The sequence below is a fragment of the Pristis pectinata genome, chromosome 20 (assembly GCF_009764475.1).
Source record: "Pristis pectinata isolate sPriPec2 chromosome 20, sPriPec2.1.pri, whole genome shotgun sequence".
Lineage (NCBI taxonomy): Eukaryota > Metazoa > Chordata > Chondrichthyes > Rhinopristiformes > Pristidae > Pristis > Pristis pectinata.
In genome coordinates, this window is record NC_067424.1 from 9,408,030 (window position 1) to 9,435,462 (window position 27,433).

General features: G+C 44.5%; 1 protein-coding gene across 15 annotated transcripts in view; it reads right to left on the bottom strand.

The window, feature by feature from the left end:
- The window catches only part of plekha6 (pleckstrin homology domain containing, family A member 6), a 291,418-nt gene that overhangs the window by 44,702 nt on the left and 219,283 nt on the right, over nt 1-27,433 (bottom strand). For all 15 annotated transcript variants that reach the window (XM_052034357.1, XM_052034354.1, XM_052034352.1 and 12 more), the window contains 4 exons: nt 26,518-26,590; nt 23,490-23,590; nt 11,316-11,431; nt 8,586-9,044 (listed from right to left, as the gene is read on the bottom strand). In XM_052034357.1, the coding sequence (XP_051890317.1) occupies nt 8,586-9,044; nt 11,316-11,431; nt 23,490-23,590; nt 26,518-26,590 (749 nt within the window). The remainder of the gene's footprint in view (nt 1-8,585; nt 9,045-11,315; nt 11,432-23,489; nt 23,591-26,517; nt 26,591-27,433) is intronic.

The following is a 27,433-nucleotide window of genomic DNA, read 5'->3' on the forward strand; positions in this document are numbered from 1 at the left end:
CAGCATGTCAGACAGCATAGAGTCATGGAGTCATACACCACGGAAACAGGCCCTTCAGCCCAAATCATCCATGCCGACAAAAATGCCCATCCAAGCTAGTCCCACTTGCCAGTGTTTGGTCCATATACCTCTAAAGTCAAAGTCGAGGTTATTGCCCTATGCCCAAGTACATGTATGAACAGGTGCAATGAAAAACTTATTTGCAGGCACACAGCATCATATAAACATTTCCTGTCCATGTACTTATTGAACTGTCTTTTATAAGTTGATATTGTACCTTCCTCAACGACTTCCTCTAGCAGCTCATTCCATACACATATCACCCTTTGTATAAAAAAAAGTTGCCTCTCAAGCTTCTGTTAAATTTTCCCCTCTCACCTTAAACCTATACCCTCTAATTCTTGATTCCCCAACCCTGGGAAAAAGACTGAGTGCAGTTACCCTACCTATGCTCCTCATAAGAAATATGACCTCATAACATCTATGACATCTATAAGATCACCTCTCAGTCTCCTATGCTCCAAGGAATAAAGTCCTGGCCTGTCCAACCTCTCCCAATAACGCAGTCCCTCAAGTCCTGGCAGCATCCTTGTAAGTCTTTTCCGCACTCTTTCCAGTTTAATAACATCTGTGAAGGGAAATGGACAGTCGATGTTTCAGATCCTTCTTCTGGATGTCCAGGTGAAAGAAGATCAAGTCCAGATGAAGAGTCTTGACCTGAAATGTCGACTGTCCATTTTCTTCCACAGATGCTGCCTGACCCGCTGAGTTCCTCCAGCTTCTTGTTTCTTGCTTGGTTCAATAACCCAGAAGGCTGGACTAAGAACTTAGAGACAAGAGTTCAAATCCCACCACAGCAATTGGGAAATTTAAACCCGGTTAATAGAATAAATCATCTGGAATGAAAAGATGGTAACTATTGGATTTTTGCAAAGACCCAACTGGATCATCAGTGTTCTCCAGGAAAGAAAACTGGCTCTCTTACCCAATCTGGCCTACACGTGCAACTCCAGATCAGGTCAAAACCAAGTAAATAAAAATCAATAAAAGAGTGCAGATGCTGGAGATCTGAAACAAAAACAGAAACTGCTGGAAATACTCCAAGGTCAGGCAAAGAGAAGGTTAAAGGCTCTTTGCCAGGACCAAAACCATAATTCTCTCTTTCCACAGATGCTGCCTGACCTGTTGAGTGTTTCAGCATTTTTTGGTTTTAAGTAAGAAACCAGACATGGGCAATTTTTGCTGAACTTCACACTGATGGCCTGATCCTGAGAATAAATTTATCGAACCCCTTTTGGCATGTCTGAGCAGGTATTTCCTTTAATCATCCATCATGCTGTCATTCTGCCAATCATGCTGGCAGGGCATTCGACCGGGGGGTATCACGAGGGTGACCAATTCTTGCCGTACATGCTCACGGCAAGGAGCATTGGAGAACGGTCAGAGATTTCCTTTCACTCTCCTAGGGGTGCTAAGCATTCAGCAGAGTTACCTATTCACTTCATCGCACGCTCTCTCGGTGGGTGAACTACAGAGACAGTGTTGGTTGACAGAGTTGTCTGACGTGCAAAAAAACAAAATGCTGGAGGAACTCAGCAGGTCAGGCAGCATCTGTGGAGGGAAAAGGACAGTCGACGTTTTGGGTCAAGACCCTTATTTGACATGCATTTGGCTACTTTACGTGACTGGCCTCTCTCTCTTTGGCTTGTGCTTGTTTTTAAAATCATAGCCCAGAATTATTGATCAGACAAAAAAACTGAAACAAGTTTAGCCTTCCTACAAAATGTCTTTAAAATTCTAGCACACAGAACACTTAAAGAAATTCAGAGGGTTGTTTCCACTCAGTGTCATACTCCCAAAAAGTCAATGTTATGTTTTATTTGTTTAAGGGTGGGGATATCACTCACATTTTTATCCCCTAATTGCCTCTGTAGTAAGATTCAACCATACTGGTGGATCTATAGTCATGTATCAGAAAGACAGGACAAGGACATCAGATTTCCTTCCCTGAAGGTCATTAGTGAACCAGATGGGTCTTACGATAATCTTAGTAGGTTACTGAGACTAGCTTGTTTTTATTTGAAAGCCAGGCTTATTTTAATAACCTGAATTTAAATTCCCCAGCTGTCGTGGTGGGATTTGAACTCAAATCTCTGGATCAATGATCCAAATGACTGACGGCTAGCCCAGTAATGGACTACATTACCATAGCTTTCACTATGGCTGTAAGAATTCAAACAAAGCATTCTTATGGGATAGCGGAGAGACTGGCCCAGTGTTTTTTGAGTAACTATCCACACTCACTGCTCATCTGCAAGAAAACTTCACCATTACATTGGATGGTTCCCCAGTTGAAAAGTTACCGCAATGCTCCCTTTCCAAGATCGGCAGCGAGGTCCTGTATGGTAGCAGGAAATAATTTATAAGTGATATACAGGCCAGCCTTGGGTTACAAATGTCCGACTTATGGACACTCCTGCATGCGAGCAAGCTCCCATAATATCAGTAAATTCAAAACTTCTGTATACATACATACATTCATTCCTACAATCGACAGAACTAGTTTCCTCTCTCCCTCCACTTTTAGTCATTGTTGTTTCTTATTAATTGTATGTGCTTTTGATGCTATTTGTTACGATGCTGTGGAGGTATGGTTACCAAATCAGGTGATTTTTATGTACTTTTCAACTCATAGACAAAATCGACTTAAGGAACCCAAAATTCCCCAGCTGTCACAGTGGGATTTGAACTCAAATCTCTGGATCAATGATGCAAATGATTAACTGCTAGTCCAGTAGTGTACCCTCTACGCTACCATAGCTTTCATTGTGGCTGTAAAAATTCAAAAGAAGCATTCTCAGAGGGTTAGCAATGAAAACGGAACCCATTTGTTACCCAGAGATGGCCTGTAAATTTACAATAATATTTCCCTGTAACCTATTCTCCCCAACTTCCTATCAACTTCCCCCAGATTCTACCAGTTATCTACACACAAGGGGCAAGTTACAGTGGTCAGTTAACTTGCCAATCCAACACTGAAGTGGTATACACAAAAATACAAGATATAGAACATAGAACATTACAGCATAGTACAGGCCCTCTGGCCCACAATGTTATGCCGACATTTTATCTTGCTCTATCTAACCCTTCCCTCCCACATAGCCCTCCATTTTTCTATCATTCATGTGGCTATCTAAGAGTCTCTTAAACATCCCTAATGCATCTGCCTCCACCACCTCTGCCGGCAGTGCGTTCCATGCACCCACCACTCTCTTGGTAAAAAAAACTTACCTTTGACATCTCCCCTATACCTTCCACCAATCACCTTAAAATTTGCCCCCTCAGGTTAGCCATTTTTGCCCTGGGAAAAAAGGCTCTGACTGTCCTCTCGATCTATGCCTCTTATCATCTTGTACACCTCTATCAAGTCACCTCTCATCCTCCTTCCCTCCAAAGAGAAAAGCCTTAGCTCACTCAACCTATACTTATAAGACATGATCTCCAATCTAGGCAGCATTCGGTAAATCTCCTCTGCACCCTCTCTAAAGCTTCCACATCCTTCCTATAATGAGGTGACCAGAACTGAACACAATACTCCAAGTGTGGTCTAAGCAGAGTTCTATAGAGCTGCAACATTACCTCGTGGACCCCGACTGATGAAGGCCAACACACCACACGCCTTCGTAACAACCCTATCTACTGTACCCGCACAGCAACCTTGAGGGATCTATGGACATGGGCCCCAAGATCCTTCTGTTCCTCCACCCTGCTAAGAGTCCTGCCATTAACCTTGTATTGCCTTCAAATTCGATCTTCCAAAGTGTATCACTTCACACTTTTCCGGGTTGAACTCCATCTGCCACTTTTCAGCCCGACTCTGCATCCTATCAATGCCCTGTTGTAACCTACAGCAACTTTCTACACTATCCACAACACCACCAACCTTTGTGTTATCTGCAAACTTACTAACCCACCCTTCCACATCCTAATCCAAGTCGTTCATAAAAATCACAAAGAGCAGGGGTCCCAGAACAGATCCCTGCGGAACACCACTGGTCACCAACCTCCAGGCAGAATATGCTCCATCTACAACCACCCTCTGTCTTCTATGGGCGAGCCAATTTGTTACCACATCAACAGTGGTAACGAATCATTGGACAGCTGTAATCATTGGACACCTTCGCTCTGTCCGCTGTAACAGCCAGGATCTCCCAGTGGCCAGCCATTTTAATTCCACTTCCCATTCCCACACTGACGTGTCTGTCCATGGCTTCCTCTACTGCCAAGTTGAGGCTAGAGGCAGATTAGAGGAACAACACCTCATATTCCGCCTTGGTAGTCTCCAACCTGACGGCATCAACGTTGATTTCTCTAACTTCTGGGAACCACTCCCCTCTGTCCACCCCACCACTTTGTTTCCCCTATCCCTCTGGCCCCATTACCCCTTCTCTTTCCCCTCCTCTGGCCTCACGACCTGCTCATCACCTACACCTTCCTCCCTCTGGTTCCCCATCTCCTTCCCTTTATTCCATGGTCCAGTCCCCTCCTATCAATCCCACCTTCTTTGGCCCTTTGCCTCTTCCACTTATCACCTCCTAGCTTCTTGCATCATTCCCCCCCACCTCCCCCACCTACCTACCTTCCCTCCCCCCTCACCTGGATTCACCTATCACCTGCCAGTTTGTGCTCCTCCCCCTCCCCCCACCCTTTTATTCTGGCTTCTACCCTCTTTCTTTCCAGTCCTGATGAAGGGTCTCAGACCAAAGTGTCGACTCTCCATTTCCTTCCATTGATGCTGCCTGACCTGCTGAGCTCCTCCAGCACATTTTATGTGTTGCTCCAGTTTTCAGCATCTGCAGTCTCTCTTGTGTCTCTGTAAGTGTGAACTGTTACCTTGGCACCACGAGACTGACACAGCATGTAGCTGTGGTTACATATAGGTCAAAATCATTAATATAGTACGTAGGATAATAAAAACTGCTGAGCCTGAGGAACAGTATTCTTTAAAATTCCCATCCCAGAACAAGCCCTGCCCATGAAACAGCTGTAAAAACTGACATTTTAGCTGCACCATGCCCCCAGCTTAGTCATCTGGCAAAGTTATCAAAATACTCTATATGTTTCTGACTTTCAGAACCATTGATAGACATTTCTAAACTATTAAATTTAAAGCAAAAAAAAAGACTAAAACACTTTAGAACATTTAAATAAACAATAAAATAAAAACAAAATAAAAACACAACCACTTTATCACTTATATCTGTTCTCCTCCATTGGAACCAATGGAAGGATCTTCCTATGCCAAGCCTTACTTGGTGAATGTTTTTTCACCGGATCCCCCACCATGAGTGCCTGAGATCTAGCAAAACTTCACCACTGGACCCCACAAGCTGATAAGCAGGTTGGAACTTCCACATTCATGTATGTGTGAGCAGAAATCCCGAACCTGGCACTGATGGAAGGATTGTTGTACATTATGCACAGAACTGCCAGCATTTCCCCATGATATCTGGCATTATGTTTGGCTATTGAGCCTTGGTTAGCCCACATTTTAGAGTCAGATATACAGCTCTGGTCCAAATCACAAGAGGATTCTTAGACTTTAGAACTGGGAGATCACATGACCATGAACATTAAATGGTATGGATCGTCTCTGCTGATTAAAGAGGACAGGAGAATGACCCAACACAAGTATTTAAACTTCTGTAAGGATTTGATGCAACCGTAATGGAGAAGATGCTTCCACTTGCAAGGGAAGCTAAAAGTTGAGACCATAATTGTAAGGTAGTCACTGTTACGGACTCAGTGAAAGTCCCTTTAAGATAGAGAGTGTGTGTGTATGTGTGTGTGGGGCGTGCTTACGTCAATAGAAGATAAAGGACGTAATGACGTTGTTGAAGAAGAAGAAGAAGAGAGAGAGAGAAGGGAGAGAGACACCAGCCTGCTTGTTTTTCTCTATCGATGGATGAGAAACAATAACTGTGTTTGCCACTGAAATCCATGTATGGAAGTTGGAAGTAATCCGGTGGAGTTCACTTTGTTGCTGACCTGTAGAAGGAAACAGGTATTTGTGTGTGTGGACGACCACGGTTCGGATGCTTTTCAGGGTGAGCAAGTCACTACCGAGTAAACACTGAAGTGTCGTTTGGGTTCCATCGTGGAACATTTGGATTTCGTATGTACTCTCTCTATGTTTTTCTACATCTACATCTTATCTTCAGACAACGGTGGTTGTTGAAGAAGCCCTTGCTCATGTTTCACCTTATGGCTTGCGGAACTGAACTTTAAGAACCATTCCGGAACTGGAAGTTTTGGACTTTGTCACACACACACACGAAGAGTTTAGTTTTGGGGTTAACGTTCGAGGTTTAACATTTTTGAATTCTAACATACTAACATTTTTACTTTTATTTTACGTATTATCATAAGTAGTGATTAATAAAATAGTTTTTAACACTGAATCATGCTCAGTGTGTTTCTTTTGTTGCTGGTTTGTGACAGTCACTAATAAGTTCAACAGGGAACTCAGAGGATTTGTCTGAAAGAGTTTAGATTCATGAACTCACAGAAGATTTATATAAAAAAAAGGTTGCCATTTGGCCCATTGTGTCAATGCTGGTTAACAAGAAGCTTTCCTTCAATTGCACATCCAATGCTGTTTAACAGCATTTAGGATGTCAGGCAGAGTTCTAGACCGCTTGGTGTGAAACAATATCCTCACCCCACCCCCCACAATCCTACTGCTAATTACTTTAAATTTATACTCTCTACTTTTTGACCTCTCAGCTAAGTTTATTTATTCTACCTCAGACCACCATAAGTTTATACATCAATTAAGGCTCCCTGGAGTCTCCTCTGTCGCAAGGAAAACAGTTCCAGCTGTTTGAATCATTCTTCACAGCTAACATCGCAGCGACATCCTTGTCAATCTCCTCTGCACCCCTTCTAATGCAGTCACAGCTTCTCTGTAATGTGGTGACCAGAAGTGAACACAGTACTCAACTTATGGACAACTAGTGTCATATACATTCCAGCGTTACCTCCTTGTTCTTATATTCTATGCCTTGCTAATAAAGGAGAGTATTCTGAATACTTTTTTTTAAACCATCTTATTGACCTGCCTTGCTGCCAGCAAGGATCTGTGGATGAACACTCTAAGGTCTCTCTGTTCCACCACACAACATCCCCATTTTATTGTCTATTCCCTTGGCTTGCTGCACCTCCCCTAGCACATTACTTCACACTTCTCAGGATTAAATTCCATCTGCCACTTTTCTGCCCAACTAACCAGACCATCTACATATATCTTCTTACCATCTGAAGCTTCTCTCCATCCTGTCAACCACTTGGCCAATTTTTGTATCATCTACAAATTTCTTTATCATGCCCCCTACATTTAAGTCTAAATCCTCATTATCTTATAATATATAGGATATAAGGAAAAAATGCTACTGACCCTGAGGAACCCCACTGGTAGAAGTACTGAAGTCATATAAACACCTGTTAATATTGCTCTGCTTTCTGTCATTGAATCAATTTCAGATCCAATCTCATGGGCTTATAATTTTTTTGACAAGCCTGCCATGGATGACCTTGTCAAAAGCCTTGCTAAAATCCATGCCGACTACATCAAGTGCACTGCTTCATTGACCCCCCTTTTTAACCTCTCCTCAAAATTCAGTCATTAGTCAACAAGGACCCACCCTTAACAAATCCACATTGATTGTCTCTGGTTAATCTGTGCTTTTCTAAATAGGTTTCTATTGTCTCTTAGGATCAGTCCCAATAACTTGCCCTTCACCCAAGTTAAACTAAAACAGAACAAGAATTCACTGCCACTTCTGGTCTCAGAATGTCAATAATGAATAAGTTCTCTGTTGTCCAGTGGGATTTTTATTCATTTGTTTTGTTCACCCTGAGTGGTTCCTCTGTCCCTTCTGACACAAGTTACACTAACTGGCCCGTAATTGCTTGATTTATCTCTTTTGTTTTATACATGACGGTGCAATGTTACCAGTGGTCTAGTCCTTTGGCACCACTCCAAGTGAGTCCATGATCCGAGGGCACAGCCTCAGAAAAAAGGGATGTCATTTTCGAACTGAGGTGAGGAGGAATTTCTTCAGCCAGAGGGTGGTGAATCTGTGGAATTTGTTGCCACAGAGGGCTGTGGAGGCCAGGTCATTGAGTGTATTTAAGGCAGAGATTGATAGGTTCTTGGTCAGTAAGGGGGTTAGGGGTTATAGGGAGAATGTGGGAAAACGGAGTTGAAACAGAAATCAGCCAAATGGCCTAGTTCTGCTCTTATGGTCACTCTTACAGTCAGGGATGATTGAGAAGTGGGGGAGAGAGCCTTTGCAATTACTTCCATCACTTTTAACAGCCTGTGTCTTACTTCAAGCAGGCCTGATGACTTGGCCACTTACAAAGATACTAAAACCTTTAATACTTCCTCTTTTACTGTGTTCACCCCATTTAATATTTCACACCCTTAACCTTAACTACCACATTCAGCTTCATCCCCCTCTTTTACCAAGACACAAAACATTCATTGAGAACAGGATAGAGTTTGAGGCCTGGCCTCTCACCTCCTCAGCTCATCCGTCGGTAGTGCAGATCGACGCATGTTAACCCACTGCTGCAGCTGAGATAACGAGGACTGGCGCTGGGCCATCTTCTCGGTGTTGGTTCGTGGAACGAAGCCCCTCCGATGCACGACATTCCCCCCCTCTTGCTGCAAGTACCCCTCCCCAGGAGACGCCTGCTGCCAGTTGTGTCCATTGGGCTGGGCGGGCCTCTCGAATCCCAGGTGAGTTCTCAGCTCTGGACCAGGACTGTTGGGGTCAAAAGGGCCATCCTGTCCTGACAGACCATTAACCTTGGCCACCGGTTCCTTGCTGGAGTCCTTCCTGTCGCTCGCCCTGTTGTACCTTTCAAACCCATCTGCCTCACTGCCAGTCTTTTCCAGGTCGGGTTTAATTAATCGCTTATGATTACTCATGTGGTTCGATTCTGAGGGAGGCTGTTTCTCAAAATTCACCCCGGTCCTGCCAAGTTGAAAAAAAGTGACAAATTAGAGGCTGTGTTAAATTGAACTTCATGGAGCTTGCAACCATCACCTCTTACCTTCACGGGTTGGGAGTGTGGAGGAACGAGGCCCAACCTAATGTTAGGCAACACCCAACAGTGGTGCCGTTAGTAGAGCCACTGCCTCACAGCGCCAGAGACCCGGGTTCAACCCCGAACTTCAGTGCTGACTGTGTGGAGTTTGCACGTTCTCCCTGTGGCTGCGTGGGTTTCCTCTGAGTGCTCCAGTTTCTGCACATATTGCGGAGTCGTGTGGGGAGCTAGATTGATTGACCACTGTAAATTGACATTCACATGTAGGTGACTGATAGAATCTGAGGGGAATTGATGGGAATGTGGGGAGAATAAAAAAAATGGCATTAACGTGGGATGAGTGTAAATGGGTGGTGGATGGTTGGCACGGACTGAGTGGGCCGAAGGGCCTGTTTCCATGCTGTTTCTCTCTAGGACTCTATGAGTCTATTCAGCCGCTCTCAATGACATAATGGAAGCCTGACTCCATAAAATGGATGAGGTGTAATCTGCCCTGGAATAAACCATTGCTCCACTTGTTTGAATCCTCCAAAAGTCACATGGGGAGAGATTTCACAGACTAAACCCATACCCTTGAGTTTAGAGGAATGAGAAGTAATGAGTGAAAAACGCAAAAGGCCTAAGGGGGTTGACTGGGTAGATGCAGAGTTAATGTTTCCCCTGGCTGGGGTGTGCAGAACCAAGTGTCAGAGAGTCACAATAAGGGTTTGACCATTCTGGACAGTAAGAAGGAATCGGTTAGGGTTACGCTATTACAGCACCAGCGACCCGGGTTCAATTCCCGCCGCTGTCTGTAAGGAGTTTGTACGTTCTCCCCGTGTGTCTGCGTGGATTTCCTCCGGGTGCTCCGGTTTCCTCCCACATTGCAAAGACGTACAGGTTAGGAGTTGTGAACATGCTATGTTGGCGCCGGAAGATTGGCGACACTTGCGGGCTGCCCCCAGCACATTCTCAGTGATGCAAAAAGATGAATTTCACTGTGTGTTTCGATGTACATGTGACTAATAAATAAATACCTTATACTCAGGACTTAGTTGCTGAGTATTTTCTAGAGGAAGATATTTGGGAAATCAAGGGTTAAGGGACAACAGCAGGGAAGTGGAGCTGAGGCAAAGCCTTGCTCTCATTGGGGTCAAATGGTGTTTACTGCACCTATTTCTTACACCATTGAGTTAAATAGCATGGAAACAGGCCCTTCGACCCACTGACTCCATGCTGACCATCAAGCATTTTACTCTGATCCTATTTTATTCTCCCCACATTTCTTTCACTCCCTCAGATTCTACCCTTCACCAACACTCTAGGGGCAATTTGCAGTGGCCAACTATCTGACCAATCAGCAGGTCCTTGGGAAGTGGGAGGAAACCGGAGGACGCAGAGGAAACTTGCACAGTCACAGGGAAAACGTGCAAGCTCCACACAGACAGCACCAGAGGTCAGGATCGAACCCGAGGTGCTAGAGCTGTGAGGGAGCAGCACCAATAACATGTAACAGTGACCATAAAACTGCTGGACTGTTGCAAAAACCCATCTGGTTCTCTAAAGTCCCACTGGGAAGGAAATCTGCCATCCGGACTGCAGGAATGTGATCGATTCTTAACTGCCCTCTGAAATGATCCAGTCAGCACATCAAACAAAGTTCAATTGGGGACGGGCATTACTTGTTGGCCTTGCAAGAGAACCTTGCGGCCATATTTCCTTTGGACTTAAGAGGTCATTTCGGCCCATTGAGTCTATGCCAGCTCACATAGCAATCCCTTCCCCCCCACTAATTATAAACTGTTCTCGTACATTCCCATGAGCTCCCACCCAGATTCTACCACTCAGCTACACACAAGAGGCAATTTACAGTTGCCAATTAACCTACCAACCCGCGCTCTGAGATATGGGAGGAAACTAGACCAACCAGGGAAATGCATACAGTCACAGAGAGAAGGTGCACACACCGACAGCACCAGCATTCAGGATAAAACCCAGGTCACTGGGGCTGTGAGGCAGAAGCTTCATAGCTGCACCACTGTGTCAGCCCAATCCCATGAACAAATAGCAGAAGAGCACTGCTCAGGGTTGATGAATCTATTTTGAAACTGCGCATGTACAAGCTCACAGAAGTAAGACGGTGCATACTTCTCAGCAATGATAGAAATGAGTGGATCCAGTCAGGGTCACATTGCTTGTGGCTCTGAGGCATACGTCACCTGGTCAAGGGCACAGTCTGTATGCTTGCTGCCTCGTTCATTGCATTGATCCAATCTTCCATTTCTGCCTTATTCTCCGCACTCAGGTAGTAGGTCCGGATACCTGCGTGCTCAGCCTGATAATTAACGCAACGGTCATTATTGTGAAAAATCTCCGCCTGCCTGTTTATAATCAGCTGTAGGAGAGAGAGGAAAGGTATCATTGCGTGGTCAGATCACAAGGCTGCTCCAAGAAAGAGAGTTAAACCGGGAGAGAATCACAACCAGGAGACAACACGCCGTACGCATGCTTGGGCGGTGCATCCCGCAGCTAGAGACTGGCATCAATGCCAACTCCAAACTTCTGTGGGTCACAGATCTATATCCGTACTGGGCACCGCCACCGTGGGCACTGTAGATCAACCAAAAGGGAGGAGGTTGGCAACCCCGAGGCCCTTTTCCCACAGCCAATATAATCACCTGGTCTAACTGTGACTCACAACGGTTACCCCACTATAGAAAGCACAGAGCCAACCTGTGTCGGTTTTGGGCAACGTCTTGTTTCGGAAACCTCTCGAGGAGGTGTCACCTTTTGCATCCTTCTTCAGGTCACCCAGCTCCAGATGTTAAAAAGGAAGAGGACTGCTTCACAGTTGTCCCAGCAAGTCACTAAGAAACCTGCCAGTGATTCCAGTTGTATCCCTGGTAACTGCCACCTTTGGAACTACATTTAAGCCCAAGTCATGCACATAATTCTGACAAATTCACCGGTCCCTTATCTCAGTGGGGAATGGGAAGCTATTTTACCAAAACACTTCTCCTTTGCTATCAGTTTGCTTTTAAAATGTTCCTTTTGTATAATTGTTAATATACATATTCAAAGGCAGTATCTTTAACATGGACGTTGCTTCCTTCCAATCCCTTCCCTTTTGCTGGTTTCTGGACTTCAGCATCCCACACTGGTATCTGAGACATCACACAAAAGTGGTTCTCCAGAACTCAGCTTGAATGACCAAGTGCCAGTACGGGCAGCGGAGGCATATTTGACCACGGGAGGCACCGTACCCCTGAACCAAGTCCAAGTAGGAATCACGGGATAATGAGCAGGAGCAGGATTCCAGGCTGCCCAGTCTAGGGACATTTCCTATGTCCTTCGTTTTTTATTTTGCACTGTGACCTCTCTGTCACAAGAGACAATTGCATTGACGTATCTAAAATATATTTTTGAAATTAAAATTATGGGATTATTAAATGTGCAAAAATTATGCAACTATGAAAATGCATCAAACCAAGAAATGAATGGATGCAAGAAGTTAAGAAATGCAGAAAATCTCTCATTCCTTGAAGCACGAGATCAGCTGGATTGAAATGTAAATTAAATGCAGCTTCAAAATGCATCCATTAACTGCAGGGCAGCTTTAGACATTTGTATTCTTCAAAAACATAACCTTGGGTGGTATGTGAGATCAAGGGATTTACTTGCCAAGCTTGTTTTGATAAAATCAGGTTAAGGTGCAGCAGAGGCAGGCAAAGTTTGGATAAGGAGCCAGAATTTATGAAGCTTCCAAGACCCAGGAGCTTGTGCCACATTACCCAAATGAATTTTTAGTCTGCGTTTCCAGGCCACCAGTGCCTTGCAATGCACAACACTCCGCCTCTTCTGCAGAGTGGGGGAAAGAGCTAGCTGTCAGGCATCTCCAAGATAAGGAATTCCCCAGAAGTGAGCTAATGTGGAAATAGGGAAGCCCAGACACAATGTTGTACTTGATCATGGGAAGCACTGCATACTCAAGACCGACACTAAACAGATGCAACCTGAATTGATCTAGCACCTTTAACATCACTAAACACCCCAAGGTAACAAACAAAATCAGACACCAGCCCGCAAAGGACTAAGGGCGTAACATATACGGTGTCTGTCAAAGGAAGGGAGGGAGGGAGAGAAGTGTAGGGAAGATATTCCAAAGTTTTTGAGGCTGGCAACCGAAGGAATTGGCTGCTAATTGTGTAGCAGATAAATCTGCTGACAACTGAGAGTTGGAGTAGAGCAGATACCTCCGAGGGTTGTAGGGCGGGAGGAGGTCACAGAGATAGGGAGGGCTAGACCACGGAGGGATTTGAAAAGGCTTTGCTTAACTGAGTTCCATTGTAGGCCAGCAAATACTGTGGGAGGGCTTTGGGTACAGAGGACGATGGGAATCAGGGCACAGTCAATAAGGTCTTCGATGACCTTGGGTTCATGAATAGTAAGTGATGGGAGGCCACCAGTCTACCCTTGGGCACACTCTCCACCCTCTGCATCTGCCCATCAACCACATATACCTCCAACTGGTTCCCCTCCCCCACTACTTTCCTCTGCCTCCCCTTCCCTCCATTTATTCCATGCTCCTATCAGATTCCATCATCTTTAGCCCTTCCACCTATCACCTCCCAGCTTCTGACACTATTCCCACTCTCCCCTCTCCCTCATCTGGCTATTACCCCTCCTCACCTGGATCCACCTATCACCTGCCAGCTCTTGCTCCCTGACTTCCCTCCACCTTTATATACTGGCCAACTCCCCTCTACCTATCAGTCTAGATGAAGGGTCCCGACGGGAAATTTTGACCGGCCACTTCTGCTCAAAGATGCAGCCTGACCCGCTGAGTTCCTCCAGCTTTTTGTGCGTTGCTACCCCTGGGCACATGCCCACTATGATCCACAGTAAAGACAGGGCCATCCACTGCCATAGGTGAAATGGCACCACTCTGTTCACTCCCACCCACTGACCCACTTTGGTGGCAGGTTAACCAGCATCTTGCTTGCAAAATTTTAGCCTTTTGCAAGACCATCCATGGCCTCACCCCTTCCTCTCTCTCTAAACCCCTCCAGCCCCACTGCCCTCGAAGGTATTTACTCTCCTCCAATTCTAGCTGCAGCATTCCTGAATTTAATTTAAAAAGCAAACAAAAATCCTGTCGATACTGGAAATCTGAAATAAATACAGAATATGCTGGGGATGCAGAGCAGGTCAGGCTGAATAACTTCTGATGAGGGACCACCAACCAGTAAAAATAACGTGGTGCCTCTCCACGGATGCTTGATGACCTGCTGTGTAGCCCCAGCTCCCTGAATTTACTCACTCCACTATCAGAAGCCATGCCTTCAATTGCCTAAGCCTCCAGGCTTTGGAATTCACTCGTGAAGTCTGTCTTTTGTGTGTGTGTGTGTGTGTGTGTGTGTGTGTGTGTGCGTGCGTGCGTGCGTGCGTGCGTGCGTGTGTGTACCTTTCTCTATGACCAAGTTTCTGCTCAAATTATTTTATGGGACTCAATGTCAAATGCTCTTTGGTAACACTCCATGGACAACTTCTATCCCACAGTTATAAGACTATTGAACAGCTCCCTAGTACGATAAGATGGACTCTTGACCTCACAATCTACTGGTTTATGACCTTGCACTTTGTCTGCCTGCACTGCACTTTCTCTGTAGCTGCTACACATTATTCTGCACCCTGTTATTGTTTTACCTTGTACTATCTCAACTCACCGTGTAATGCATCTGTATGAATGGCCTGAAGCAAGACAAGATTTCCACTGTACCTCAGTACATGTGACAATAGTAAACCAATTTCAATGAAACTTGTTGGGACATTTTTCTTTGATAAGGGTGCGACACAAATATGTTAGAATTGAGGTCTAAGCAAAAACAGAGTTGGAGCAAGTGGTGGCTGGCTATGGAATTCTGAAATATTCCAATGAGTTTGGGTGCCTGGCAGTTAATTCAGATGATTGTGAATGGTGCAGGACACCCTTCAGCCCGAATTTGATGGAAAACGTATTGGCAGGGCATTAATGAGTCTGAGACTCTGCAACATTAACTCTCTTTCTGTTTCCTCAGATGCTGCTGGATTTGGCGAGTATCACCAACATTTTCTGCTTCAGTTCCAGAATGCTGTACATGGCAACCCTCCAGTGGTTTTGGAGGACATGGTCTGTGTTTTGTCACGACCAGGTGCACTGTGGATTTGTTCTCACCCCAGTTTATCATAAGAACAGTAAATTGTACCTAGCTGAGATCCTGCAGAAATTCAAGACAGCAACAATGCAGACACTTCTGGTGCAGGGGGTCCTCATCCGGAAGGGGAAAAGATAAAACATCAGGTCAACCACCAGAGCTTAGCGTCGAGAATTACTACACTGACAGGCTGGGCAAGATTGGAGCAATGTTTCTGTTTTTTTTCCCCTGGCTTTTAATACTCAGGGCATAAATTAGTTAATTTATAACTTCTGTTTTGAAAAAAAAGACAAGCCATTTTTATTATAAAGGCTATTTTCTCCCTTTTTCCTAGCCTCCACATTCCCCATCACCAGCTGATAACAGGCTGAGAGCCTTCATCTCTGAAAGCCGGTTGCTAGGAAATCAGGGTTGCTGGCTCTGATTGGACACTTTCCTGGAGGCTTCATCACATGACATCTCGTTTCCAACCACTTCAAACAGCGATTTATCCTCATTCATTCCCCAACCAAAGTGAGGATTTGGGTTAATGGATTAGAATTTGGCTGTGTGCTGCCGTGTTCTACTGCAGATTAATTTTAAATTCCTTGAGTGTTGACAAGCCTGTCAGGATTTGTTTGGAATTTTGTTTTACAGATGATACATGTAAAGCCAAGGTGAGTGTTTGCTTGGTGGGGTGGAGAGGTGGCATTAAAGAAACTGAATGAAAAACACTGTAAGATATTCTAAAGACAATCAGAGGCATGAACGACTGGTTGAAAGTGTGTGGTCATTTATTTCAGAAGTGAAATGCATTGGGCACACAGTTGGTGCTGTCAGTTATAGGAGGTTGAAAATACAGTGCCAGCGTTATCATGAATTGCCCATTCTCTCTTGAATCCCACCAAACTATCGTCTCCTTCAAGAAAGACATGCCCAAGAGAGTTCCTCTGTATGTTTCTGAACACCAGATGGCACACATCAAACAACACTGCACCTGAAGGGTGTCTTCCTCCCACAACTAATGGCTAAAAGGTCCAAATAAAAGTGAGGAGGAGGTGATGAGGGGATGGGACTGCTGGGGCTGGGTTTAGAGGATATGATGGAAGAGTAAGGGGAAGGGATGAGGTAATGAAAGCGGAAATGAGAAGAGGTTGGGGAAAAAGAGATTGGAGAGTGTTTGGGGAAGAGGAGGTGAGGAGGAAGAGGTGAGATGGGTAGAAGGTGGAGGAGAAAAGAGATAACATGAGAAGGAAAGGATGTGAAGTGGTGAGAGAGAACTGGGGTGAGGAAAAGAAGAGGAGAGGGAAGGTTGGGCATGAATTTTTGCCAAGTCTTTGAAACTCAGTCACCTTGCACTCAGAGAACAGACACATCTTCCAGAACATGAACAAGAGTTTCCAGCCAATATAGAACATTTCTGCAGTCACACTCATGACAGGAGCCTGGTTCAGTTGGGTGCTAAGAAATATTTTTGGGAGTTAATTGTTTGGGAGTTACTTAATTGAAGACAGTGAATTAGATCATATTAAAAACCATAGCTCATACATTTGGGCTAATTCTCCTCCAGTGCTACTGGAATATACCAAATCCTTCAATGATTGTTGAGGTGTCACAAGAGAAGCATCCAGAAGCCTTAATCTGGCCAAAAGCACACAGAGGTCAACCCAATGCATAACCCAATTGCTCCAATCTTGCTACTACTGTCTTACTCAAATATAAAACTATGAATCATCAGGCTAGGAGAATAACTACTTCTCACCTACCATCCACTCTCACCTCTGATAGCCCTCCTGGTCACTGGTTTTAAGAGGGCTACAGAGAATGAACATGCTGCTCGAGAGAATTGGTTGGCATTTGAATAGACAATGGTTCAAAATGATACATCAAAAGTGAAGTCCTCACAGGCAGTAGATCCGGGGCAGGGGAACCTTTTCCCTTCCACTAGCCATTACCACCCTGAGCATTTAGTTGTGATCTAACTAGAAAAGTCTGGAGTTAGATCACCAAACAGTTGCCCAGGTTTGCAACTAACATTTGCTTAGGGTACATGTTACAAAAGCCATTGGAAATATAACTTCAGCAATTTTCATGAGGATTGGCTTATTCAAACATCAGCCCTACAGCCTAGAGGCTCTAATAATCTTCAGAAAGCAGTAATGGTCACTACATGATTCTTGAGTAACCTTTTTGTTTTGTTGCTGAAGGATCCTTGCCCATGGTTAATCCTTGAGTTACATTACAACTGTAACAACTCATTGTAATTCTTCAGCTAACGGTTCCGATTCCTCCAAATCATCAATTTCTCAATGATTAAAATTTGGGTTTTACTTCTCAAAACAAAACAGTTGGACTGTGAGCCTTTGCAGGAAAGAGTTTCGGTGCAAGTTCTATGTCTGGACCTATGAATGGAAGGGTCTACACCCTTGCCTTCTTCCAGATGTGGATGGGTTTGTATTTCTACTATCTTCTGCTCACTGTTCAGATTCTGGGCATTTGACATTTTGGTGTGGGTCTCTTCACCTTACTAGTATGACCAAATTCACCTTCACTACAGCTCAGCAGACCATTTGGCAGATTTCTTCCATGCAATGAAATTGTAGTCACATTCTGGTATAAACAATTTTGCCACACAGTACACAGACAAAACCTCACTCACAAACAGAAAAAAATACCTCTGACTTGAACAATACCAGACAAACACACAGCTCTGGACAGACACATACCCGCAATAGACATGGACAACAGATCACATTGTCACACGGTATGTCAGTATGTTGGTGAGCTTCTCTATACTCCATGTTTTGTTCAACTATATGTACTGATTGTAGATGTGCAAGTGGAGTTGGAAATGTTTAACTTTAAACCACGGCACATTGGGCTTTGATGTATCAGAAGATCATGCTAAATTAGCCAATTAACTTGAAGAAAATCTAAGGAGATGAGATGATGTCTGTCCTCCTCTGACACCCTCTGTGTATTTGCATCACTGATGTATATGGGCAAGTGACCATAGCAAAAGAAGTAGGCAATTCAGCCCATTAATATATATTCCTGCAACCAACAGGACGACAAGTGAATGTATCACAACTCAATCCACAAGAATTTTTTTTTTAAGGGAGTTGGGGGAGATTTTTCAATGGAGTTGCAGAATTCCAGTTTAAGGTGGCTGTGCAGAGATGCCTTACTTTGCTTCCCTTCTCTTGCAGAGGCTGACCCATCTTTGTCCAGTTGTCAAGGGTGGAAGGGCTAAGGCGTGATGTGAGAATCAGTGGGGCATGACTCAAGACTGTTCAAGTGTAGCACACAGGTTGTTTTATCAACATCAAGTCATTTAAAGAAGAATCCATTTGAACTGTAATTTAGAATCTAGTCAAGAGGATCAGAGTGTTTATATGTGGAGTAATGAATAATCAGGAGCAAGTTAGAGCCTGGAATCTAATCCAAGGATTTAATATACAGGCTAATGGATGCTCAAGAGCTAATTTCAGGCTGCAATCTAATTCAACAGATTCCGATACGCGCGCACACACACACACACACACACACACACACACAATACTGCAGTGTGAATTACTATATAATTGTAGGGTTGAAATAAATAAACTGTAAGAGTCATTTATAATCAATAGATTTGATTGGTGTTTTGACATCAGTTCATGTGGCCTTTTTGTTTTGAAGCTTTATGGTCCACTTTGTCGTACAACATTCCTTGCTCTGCGTCAACAGTGACTCACAGTGCAAAGGTATGGAGTGCATTCTATTTCCCTGATCAGTGGCCACACAGATGGACTAGTGGCTATCTCTAGAGGTCTATATCTCTCCCATACATCGAGAAATCAATGCTCTGCTAAACTGAGACAGTGATTTATTAGAAAGAATGCTCATACATTCTGAAGCTTCCATGTTTTGCCAGGGAGATTCTCATGGTCTACAGAGAGGAGATTACTTTTTAAAGAAAATACAGCAACTACAAGTGACAAATGTCTAAAATAAGCCCAAAGTCCTACGTGCGTGGGAGTGCTGGGGAGAGTCCAACATTATCATAACTAATTATAAACCATGAAAAGCAAAGCAATGCAGCAAGCAGGATTGTACTGACCAGGAGTTGGTATCTGGAAATTAGGTCATGTTGTATAAAGCAAGCTGACGGGGTTGGACATCACAAAGTGGCGGCCCATTTCCTGGGAAACACTCAAAGATGTTTATAACTGGTGCATCTAAGGGTCACTGGTTAATCTAGAGATGACCTGCTGGAAGTGAATTAGAAAACAATTGCCCAGTTTTCAAAGGGAGAAGGAGCTTGGGTTCCCACTTTCTCCTGTATTTTATAAAGTTAAGGAAATTTGGACATTTTCAAATGTGGTGCCACTTTGTGATTGATGAGGAAAAAGAGACGAAAACCAACTTAAGACATTGAAACAGACAACAAATGAGACAAGGACAAGTCTGAGAAACAACACTAAACTCAAACAATTAAGCAGTGATCTCTGACAATGCATTCTGAGATTCGTGGTCTTTGTGGAGACAGATTATATCTCCCAGAATCACAAAGGAAACCTTGGTTTCTCAACTCTGCCTGGTTGTATACCTGGAGATTTCATCACATGATCTCTCGCTGTGACCAATCCCACACTCTGAACCACCACACACCCACCACATTGGTGCACTCTCCACGTGCCCAATTGGAAAGGTAATAAAGATCGATAATCTAAGGATTAATTTTGATTAGTGAAGCAGTCTTTCTGCTGCACCACCATCTTCAATAAATAGAACTGTTCAAAGGCAATGGAAATTCTGCTCAATACTCCAATCATTTTGGCACATCCTGGAGATTAATCTTCAGTTCCTGAAGGAAGATTAGCAACATCAGTGTTGTCACCTCCTAACACTGAAAGTAACATCTTACATTTATTTGTTCATTGGATGCGAGAGTAGTGGACACAGCCCAGTCTATCACGGGCACAGCCCTCCCCACCATTGACAGCATCTACAGGAGGTGCTGCCTCAAGAATGCAGCATGTATCATCAAGGATCCCCACTATCCGGGTCTTCTCACTGCTACCGTCATGCAGGCGGTACAGAAGTCTGAGTCCCACATCACCGGATTCAGGAACAGCTACTTTCCTACAACCATCAGGTTCTTGAACCAACCTGCACAACTCTAATCCCACCTCAGCAATAGAACACTATGGACCACTCCTTGCACTACCACAGACTTATCTCTGATTGAGTTTATTTACACAGCGGTCTGTTTTTCCCGCTCTCTATTCACTGTCTTGTAATAATTTATGCATAATTTATATTCTATATGTTGTCTATACCTACGACCCTGTGATACTGCTGCAAGAAAATTTTTCATTGTATCTGTACCTTGCCGTACTTGTGCACATGACAATAAACTCGACTTGACTTGACATAATTGCCTATCCCCTGAATTTATTGGTGACGTGCATCTAACAGTCAACCACTTCATTTTGTTCTCCCCGTGAATGTGTGGGTTTCCTCCAGGTGCTCCGGTTTCTTCCCACATTCCAAAGACGTACGGGTTAGGAAGTTGTGGGCGTGCTGTGTTGGCGCCAGAAGCGTGGCGACACTTGCGGGCTGCCCCCAGAACACTCTATGCAAAAAGATGCATTTCACTGTATGTTTCGATGTACATGTGACCAATAAAGATATCTTAGTTGCATTTAGACCAGACTGGGTAAGGGAGGCAGATTTCCTTCCCCATCAGACATTAGATGGCTCTTTATGACAACCTGTTTGCATCAGAGATTTTATTTAATTAATTGAATTTCCATTCCCCAGCTTCTGTGGTGGGATTTGAATTCTTCTTCAGATCAATAGTCCAGACTTCTGGATATGTACAGTAACATAGCCACCGTGCTGCTGAATCAGATAAATTGTAAGTGGGAAATTGATCAACTGATGGAATTTATGGCAGGGTTCAAGAGGACTGCGCAATCCTGATTTTGTAAACACTTGGCTGCAGAATTGAAAGTCATTACTTTGTGTGGCATAATGCCAGTGGAGATACCAGGTCCACTGTGAAGGACACCTCAGGTCCACAGAGCTGGGAAGCAAGGTTCCCCTCCCCAACCACTCCCCAAGCCCAGTACCCAAAGGCAGAAATGCACAGGTGGCAGAAGCAAAGCCTCAGTGACTTCAGCAAAGACCCATTCACGTAAAAATCAGATGTGCATCATTGCTGGGCCAACCAACTGTGGAGGGCCTCACACCCTGACATAAAAAGGGCCGCACCAAACTCCACACATGGACCCACTTCTCAGCGGGACTGGTGACCACCAAAAATGGCAATCCTATCTTGTGGTTAACTGGAATCCCACAACTAGTTTAAGCAGAGTGACTTGCATTTCTATCCATTGACAGGACTTACTAAGTGATTTGTTAGTAGGTGAAGTATTTTTGAAGTGAAGTCACTTCACAATATGGGCATTGCAGTAAGGAAGCTCCTTCAAACACTACCCTAATGGCTAGTTAAATTTTGTAAAGTTTTTAAGCATATAACAAGCCACCTGCCAAAACGGTATCTCCCAGTGGTCATGTACTACAGAACGTTCCTTTCTTCAGCACATACATTGCTCCCTTTCTCCCTCATGCACTCACCCATCTTCCCCTTAACCTGGAACTTCCTTGGGCTGAGAGATTCATTTCCTCAAGGTTCCAAACCCCCATCTACCAACTCTTGAAAGGGAAAGTTTTAATGCTATTGCCCTGGCACATCCTCATCTTCATGGTTTCTCTACACTACAGATAACTGAGCAATATGCTGGGGAAAGCTGACAAAAAAATTTTATTGAAAAAAAAAGGGGAAATTTGAACAGAATGAAGACCACAGAAATTCCCACTTCACTGTGAGCACATCAATTGAAGGACCAAATCTGTGTGCTCGTTTCCTAAGTGGGAAGGATGTGTGGTTAAACACTGTAAACCTCAGGAGGCCCTGGACTCTTGTTTAGCAGTTTAATAATCCCAGCGATGCCCCAAAACAAGGGCAATTCCCTCTTCATTCCAAGGACATTTACACATGAACAGGAAGGTGATATTTTTCCCTGCCTCCATCCATCATCCACCTTCCTGTCTCCCAGCTCCAACTCTCCCCTCCCCTACCTGACTCGACCAGCCCATCATCCTTCACCGCTCCTTAATCCACCGATCTCCTTGGGCGCCTGTCTCACCACTCCCCTTTGCCTCTTTATACCAGCTATCTCCACCTCTCAGTCCTGATGCAGGGTTGCGAACTGAGACGTCAACGATTCCTTTCCCCACCATAAATGTTGCTCGACCCACTGAGTTCCTCCAGCAGATTGGTTTCTTGCTCCAGGTTTCAGCACCTGCAGTCTGTTCAGTTTCCACATCACAGGTCTGTTGTTTAACATTCAAGCAGGAAGGAGACCGTGTCTGTAGTAACAGGAGTCTAAACAGGCACAGATCCCACAGTGTATTCGTTGCCACGTGCTCCCAGTTGTAGAATTGCCAACACCCTGGGAGCCTCCAGAGAATGAAGATTAGTATCCAGATCAGTGCCAAGAATTAAACCCAGGAGAACAATCACAAGCACAATTAAATAATTGTGCTTTTATTTCCTACCATTCTTCTTTGAACACTTCTGATTAGCTAAAGGAAAAGAAACTGTGAAACGTTCTCCCCGTGTCTGCGTGGGTTTCCTCCGGGTGCTCCGATTTCCTCCCATATTCCAAAGACATACGGGTTCGGAAGTTGTGGGCATGCTATGTTGGCGCTGGAAGCGCAGCGACACTTGCGGGCTGCCCCCAGAGCACTCCATGTAAAAGATGCATTTCACTATGTGTTTCGATGTACATGTGACTAATAAAGATCTTATCTTATATAAATCGCCCTGTCTGTTGGTTATTCAGATGGGTAACGTCTGTTCACTTGGCCAATGACACGGGAGGAGGGTGTGTCAGGAGGGACTGATGATGGGAGTGTGTGGGCGAGGCGATGGCCAGCAGAGCTCCCTGTCATGAAACCTCCAGCCTTGAGCTTTGTACAAGGCAGCTGATGCTCACGTGTGGGTCACCAGGAAGAATGGAATGGCCCCTGAATTCATTTGTAATATCTAGACAACCAGAGGGTACGCCGTTAGATATCTATCAGCACTACCGCACAAAAACTCAGCGCGCACTAATAACAAAATCAGGGATATCACCAGAAAGTTTAGAGAGGGCATCACGTCACCTTGAAGGCGTGCTTGCGGGTGATGTTATCGGCAGGTTGAACAGGGCTTATTCGGAAGCTAAACAAAGGAATGCTTGCCAGGACTGCCTCCTCTTTCTCATCTGGATGTGAAGAAAAGGAACACAGTTACTGATTCATCTCTGCAGTCTTCTCTCACACACTCAGTCTGCGTTAACAGGCAACAGCTGACAGAGGATGGCAACTCTGACCCCCCTCCCCACCTCACTTGGCCTGACCACTGGTCAATCAAGAGTCACACACGTCTGATCCACCACTGGTGACCGCACCTTCAGATGCAGAGGTCAAACTCTCTGGTCCTCCCTCCCTAAACGTCCACAGCTCTCTCTCCATTTCCAACTCCTACCTTTTTGACTAAGGTCTAGCTCAAGGTCACAAGACTTAATGTCAATTACTGTCCAATAACACCATGGGTCACTTTACAATCCTACAGGTGCTATATAAAAGCAGGCTTTTATTGTTCAGTACTAGATGGGAAGAGAAAACAGCTCAAGTACTCCTTCCCTCCCCATGCCTGACTTGTTCAGACACCCTGTATGATATAATACATGGAGACTGCCACTGAAATGAACAGCCGGTGCTCCCATGTTGTGATCCCTCATTACCAGAAAGTCTGTCGCCGTATCTGATTAAGTCCTAAAGAGCATCAGCACAAGACCTGGGGAGAAACGGCACACTCAGAAGCCAAAGTGGTTTCCTTTCTTCCGAGATTACTCTGTGATCTAATCATGTTCGAAGCTTCTGTTCATCAGGGACATAAGTTCTCACTGGAAAGTCCAACTGGAGATCAAATTTAATAAAGGGGTAAATGATTCAAAGGTCAGCAGTTCAACATCACTTCAAGCAAATATCTTCAGTGAAGTAAGGCAATTTCCCCTGGAGCTAGAATGTACGCTCAGAGCCAAAGCTCTAAGCTAGGGGGTATATTAGTGTCGTAGAAGAAATAGACACGTCAGCTCACTAAGTCCAAGCTGATAATCAAGCATCCATTTACATTAATCCTACTTTTATTCTCCCCTCATCTGCAACAATTCACAGTTCCCAATTTGGGATGGTACAGTGGCACAGCTAGTAGAGATGCCACTTCACAACACCAGAGATCCAGTTCAATCCTGACCCCGGGTGCTGTCTTTGTGGAGTTTGCACGTTCTCCCTGTGACCACGTGGGTTCCCTCTGGGTGCTCCAGTATCTTCCCACATCCCAAAGACGTGCAGGGTTGGTAGGTCAATTGGCTGCTGTAAGTGTCCCTGGTGTGTCGGTGAGTAGTAGGATCTGGGGGGAGTTGAAGGGAGTGTGGCAAAAAAAAAGGGATTAATGTAAGATTGGTGCAAATGGGTGGTTGATGGTCGGCATGTACTTGATGGGCTGAAAGGCCTGTTATCATGCTGTGTCTCGCTGTGACTATGGCTTTATGCCAATTAACCTACCAACCTACACGTCTTTGGGATGTGGGAGGAAACCAGAGCACTGGGAGGAAACCCATGTGGTCACAGGGAGAACGTGCAAACTCCACACAGACAGCACCCGAGGTCAGAATCGAACCTGGGTCACTGTCGTGATGAGGTAGTGGCTCTACTGTTGCCCGGTGCTTTCTGTTCTGTTAACTGTTATCATCAGTCATCAATAAGGAGCTTCATGGTAAAAAGACTTGCAATTTGATAGTATCTTTCACAACAAGATATCCTAAAATGCTTTTCAGCCAATGAGGTGCTACTGGAAGTGTCGTCTCTGCATTATGCAGGAATCGTGGCAGCCAAAATGTGCACAGCAAGCTCCCACACACAGCAATCTCAATCAAATAATTTCAGTTTAACAAAAACACAAAATGCTGGAAACACTCAGCAGGTCAGGCAGCATCAGTGGAAAGAGAAGCAGATTTAACATTTCAGGCCTTCGGTCTGAGTGCTTCCAGTACTCTCTGCTTTTATTTCAGATTTCCAGCATCTGCAGACGTTTTATCTTCAACCCTTTCTCAATGATGTTGGTGGAGCAGGAAGTATAGGGCAGGGCTCTGGGAATGCTCTTGTGCTTCCTGAACAGTTCCCAAGATCTTCATGTTCATTTGGCAGATAGTACCTGTTTAATGACCCACCTGACAGAAGAACTTCTGGGATTCCATTCAAAACCTCCTCCTCTCCCTCATCCATTAAATCTCTTTACCACCCACCTCTTCCAGCAAGAGTTCCGTCAACTGTGCTAATATCTCATGTGGCCCAATGTTAAATATTGTTTGACAATCCTGCTGTGTCTGTGCTGTATTACTCCATGCTTTGATGGGCAGCTTGGTCGGCATGGACATGTTGGGCCGAAGGGCCTGTTTCTGTGCTGTTAGTACTCTAATCATTTCTATCGGATAAGTCGTTCAACCCAATGAATTACCTCAGCCCTACAACAAATCTGGGTGTTTCCTGTCTGGCCTGTGGACTCATACATCGCACTCACAGCCCAGAGTTAAAATCAGGCTCTAGGATTCAGCTTCAGGCCAGAAACAGTGAAAACTGGAGATGGCTTTTTTTCCCCTTTCCCCATTCCGGGCAAGGATGAGGTGGCATTAGGATGGAATAAATATGAAATATGGGAACAAGGTTGTGCTCTGTGTGATGCCAGAGTCAGAACCATAGCCTGGGAGAGAATGACAGCAGATTTTCCCATCAGTTGATTCCATGTGTTTATCTACCTTGCGTATAAAGGTGGAGAAAGCAAGGAGTCAAAATTGAAGCATCCAAATTCATCCCATGCATTATAACTAAGTAGTAAGCACGGGCATGGGGTGACCATCCAACCCCTTCTGTCTGCTTTTCCATTCAAACTGTTATTGAACCTCCACGTTTACCTCTCTTCCCTTTATCTCTTGGTACCCACAACAAAAAATCTGACATTCCCAGCAAAGTTTCCAATGACTAGCACTCCTATTCTTTCCTACTCTTGTTACAAGGCACAATAGCAGAGTTTTCAAAGGGTGCTGGGCTATAGCAGGGCGAGAGCACAGTTAAAGCAGAGAGGCATTACCTCGGTAGTAGAAGAGGCAGCGATCCGCCAAGACAAACCAGCGCTTGTTCCATGACTTCACTCCCGTGCTTGCCTGCCAAACACAATCAGAGTGTCACATCCTCGTATTTGTTCAAAATGTGCAACTCACAATAAAATGCTTCAACATTCTGCTGCCGCCCAATGTTTCCCTCGGGGTGCAGACACACCCAAGGGCTGCCAGATGTTGGGCCAGATCCTAGGAATAGCCAGTCAATGAGTCTATAGAGAAACAGCCGGCTTACTGCAGTCCCAACATCAACACCTTCTGGATTTCTGTTTCCAGCACTGCAATGCAGAGGAACAGAACGCCTCCAAGGTCAAGTCCACTCCACCCCCGACTCACTGCAACATACACTTCGAACCTGGCCCCTCAACTTCACATCAGCCATTGGCTGAATAATCTGAATAAATCCACCAAGTTTAACGTATCTTTTTCAATGAGACGAACAGTTTATTATTAAATTAATAATGTTTTAAATCATTTCCGTCAGTTATTATTCTACTTCATTTTTAATTATAAATACTTGTTGTTTCTTTAAATTATTTAATATTTTGCAACTCTTTCAAATTATCTCTGATCACCAGAAATTTTGGAAGCAGTGAAATGGCTCGTTGACAGCACAAGCTGTCAGAAGACCATCAGGGTGCTTGTGGGTGGGGCTTTAATTAGAAGCATAGAATTGTTATAGCACAGGAGGAGGGCATTCACCCCATTGAGTCCATGCTGGTCTGCAAATCAATATTACATTCTGCACACCAATATATCACTCCGCATCCCAATGAAACGCCACCAATTTATTACTCTCCACACTGCAATTTGTATTACAGTCAAAGACTATAAAAAGATCAAAGATGTTAAAAGCAAAGTATTGCTAGAAATCTGACTATAAAGCAG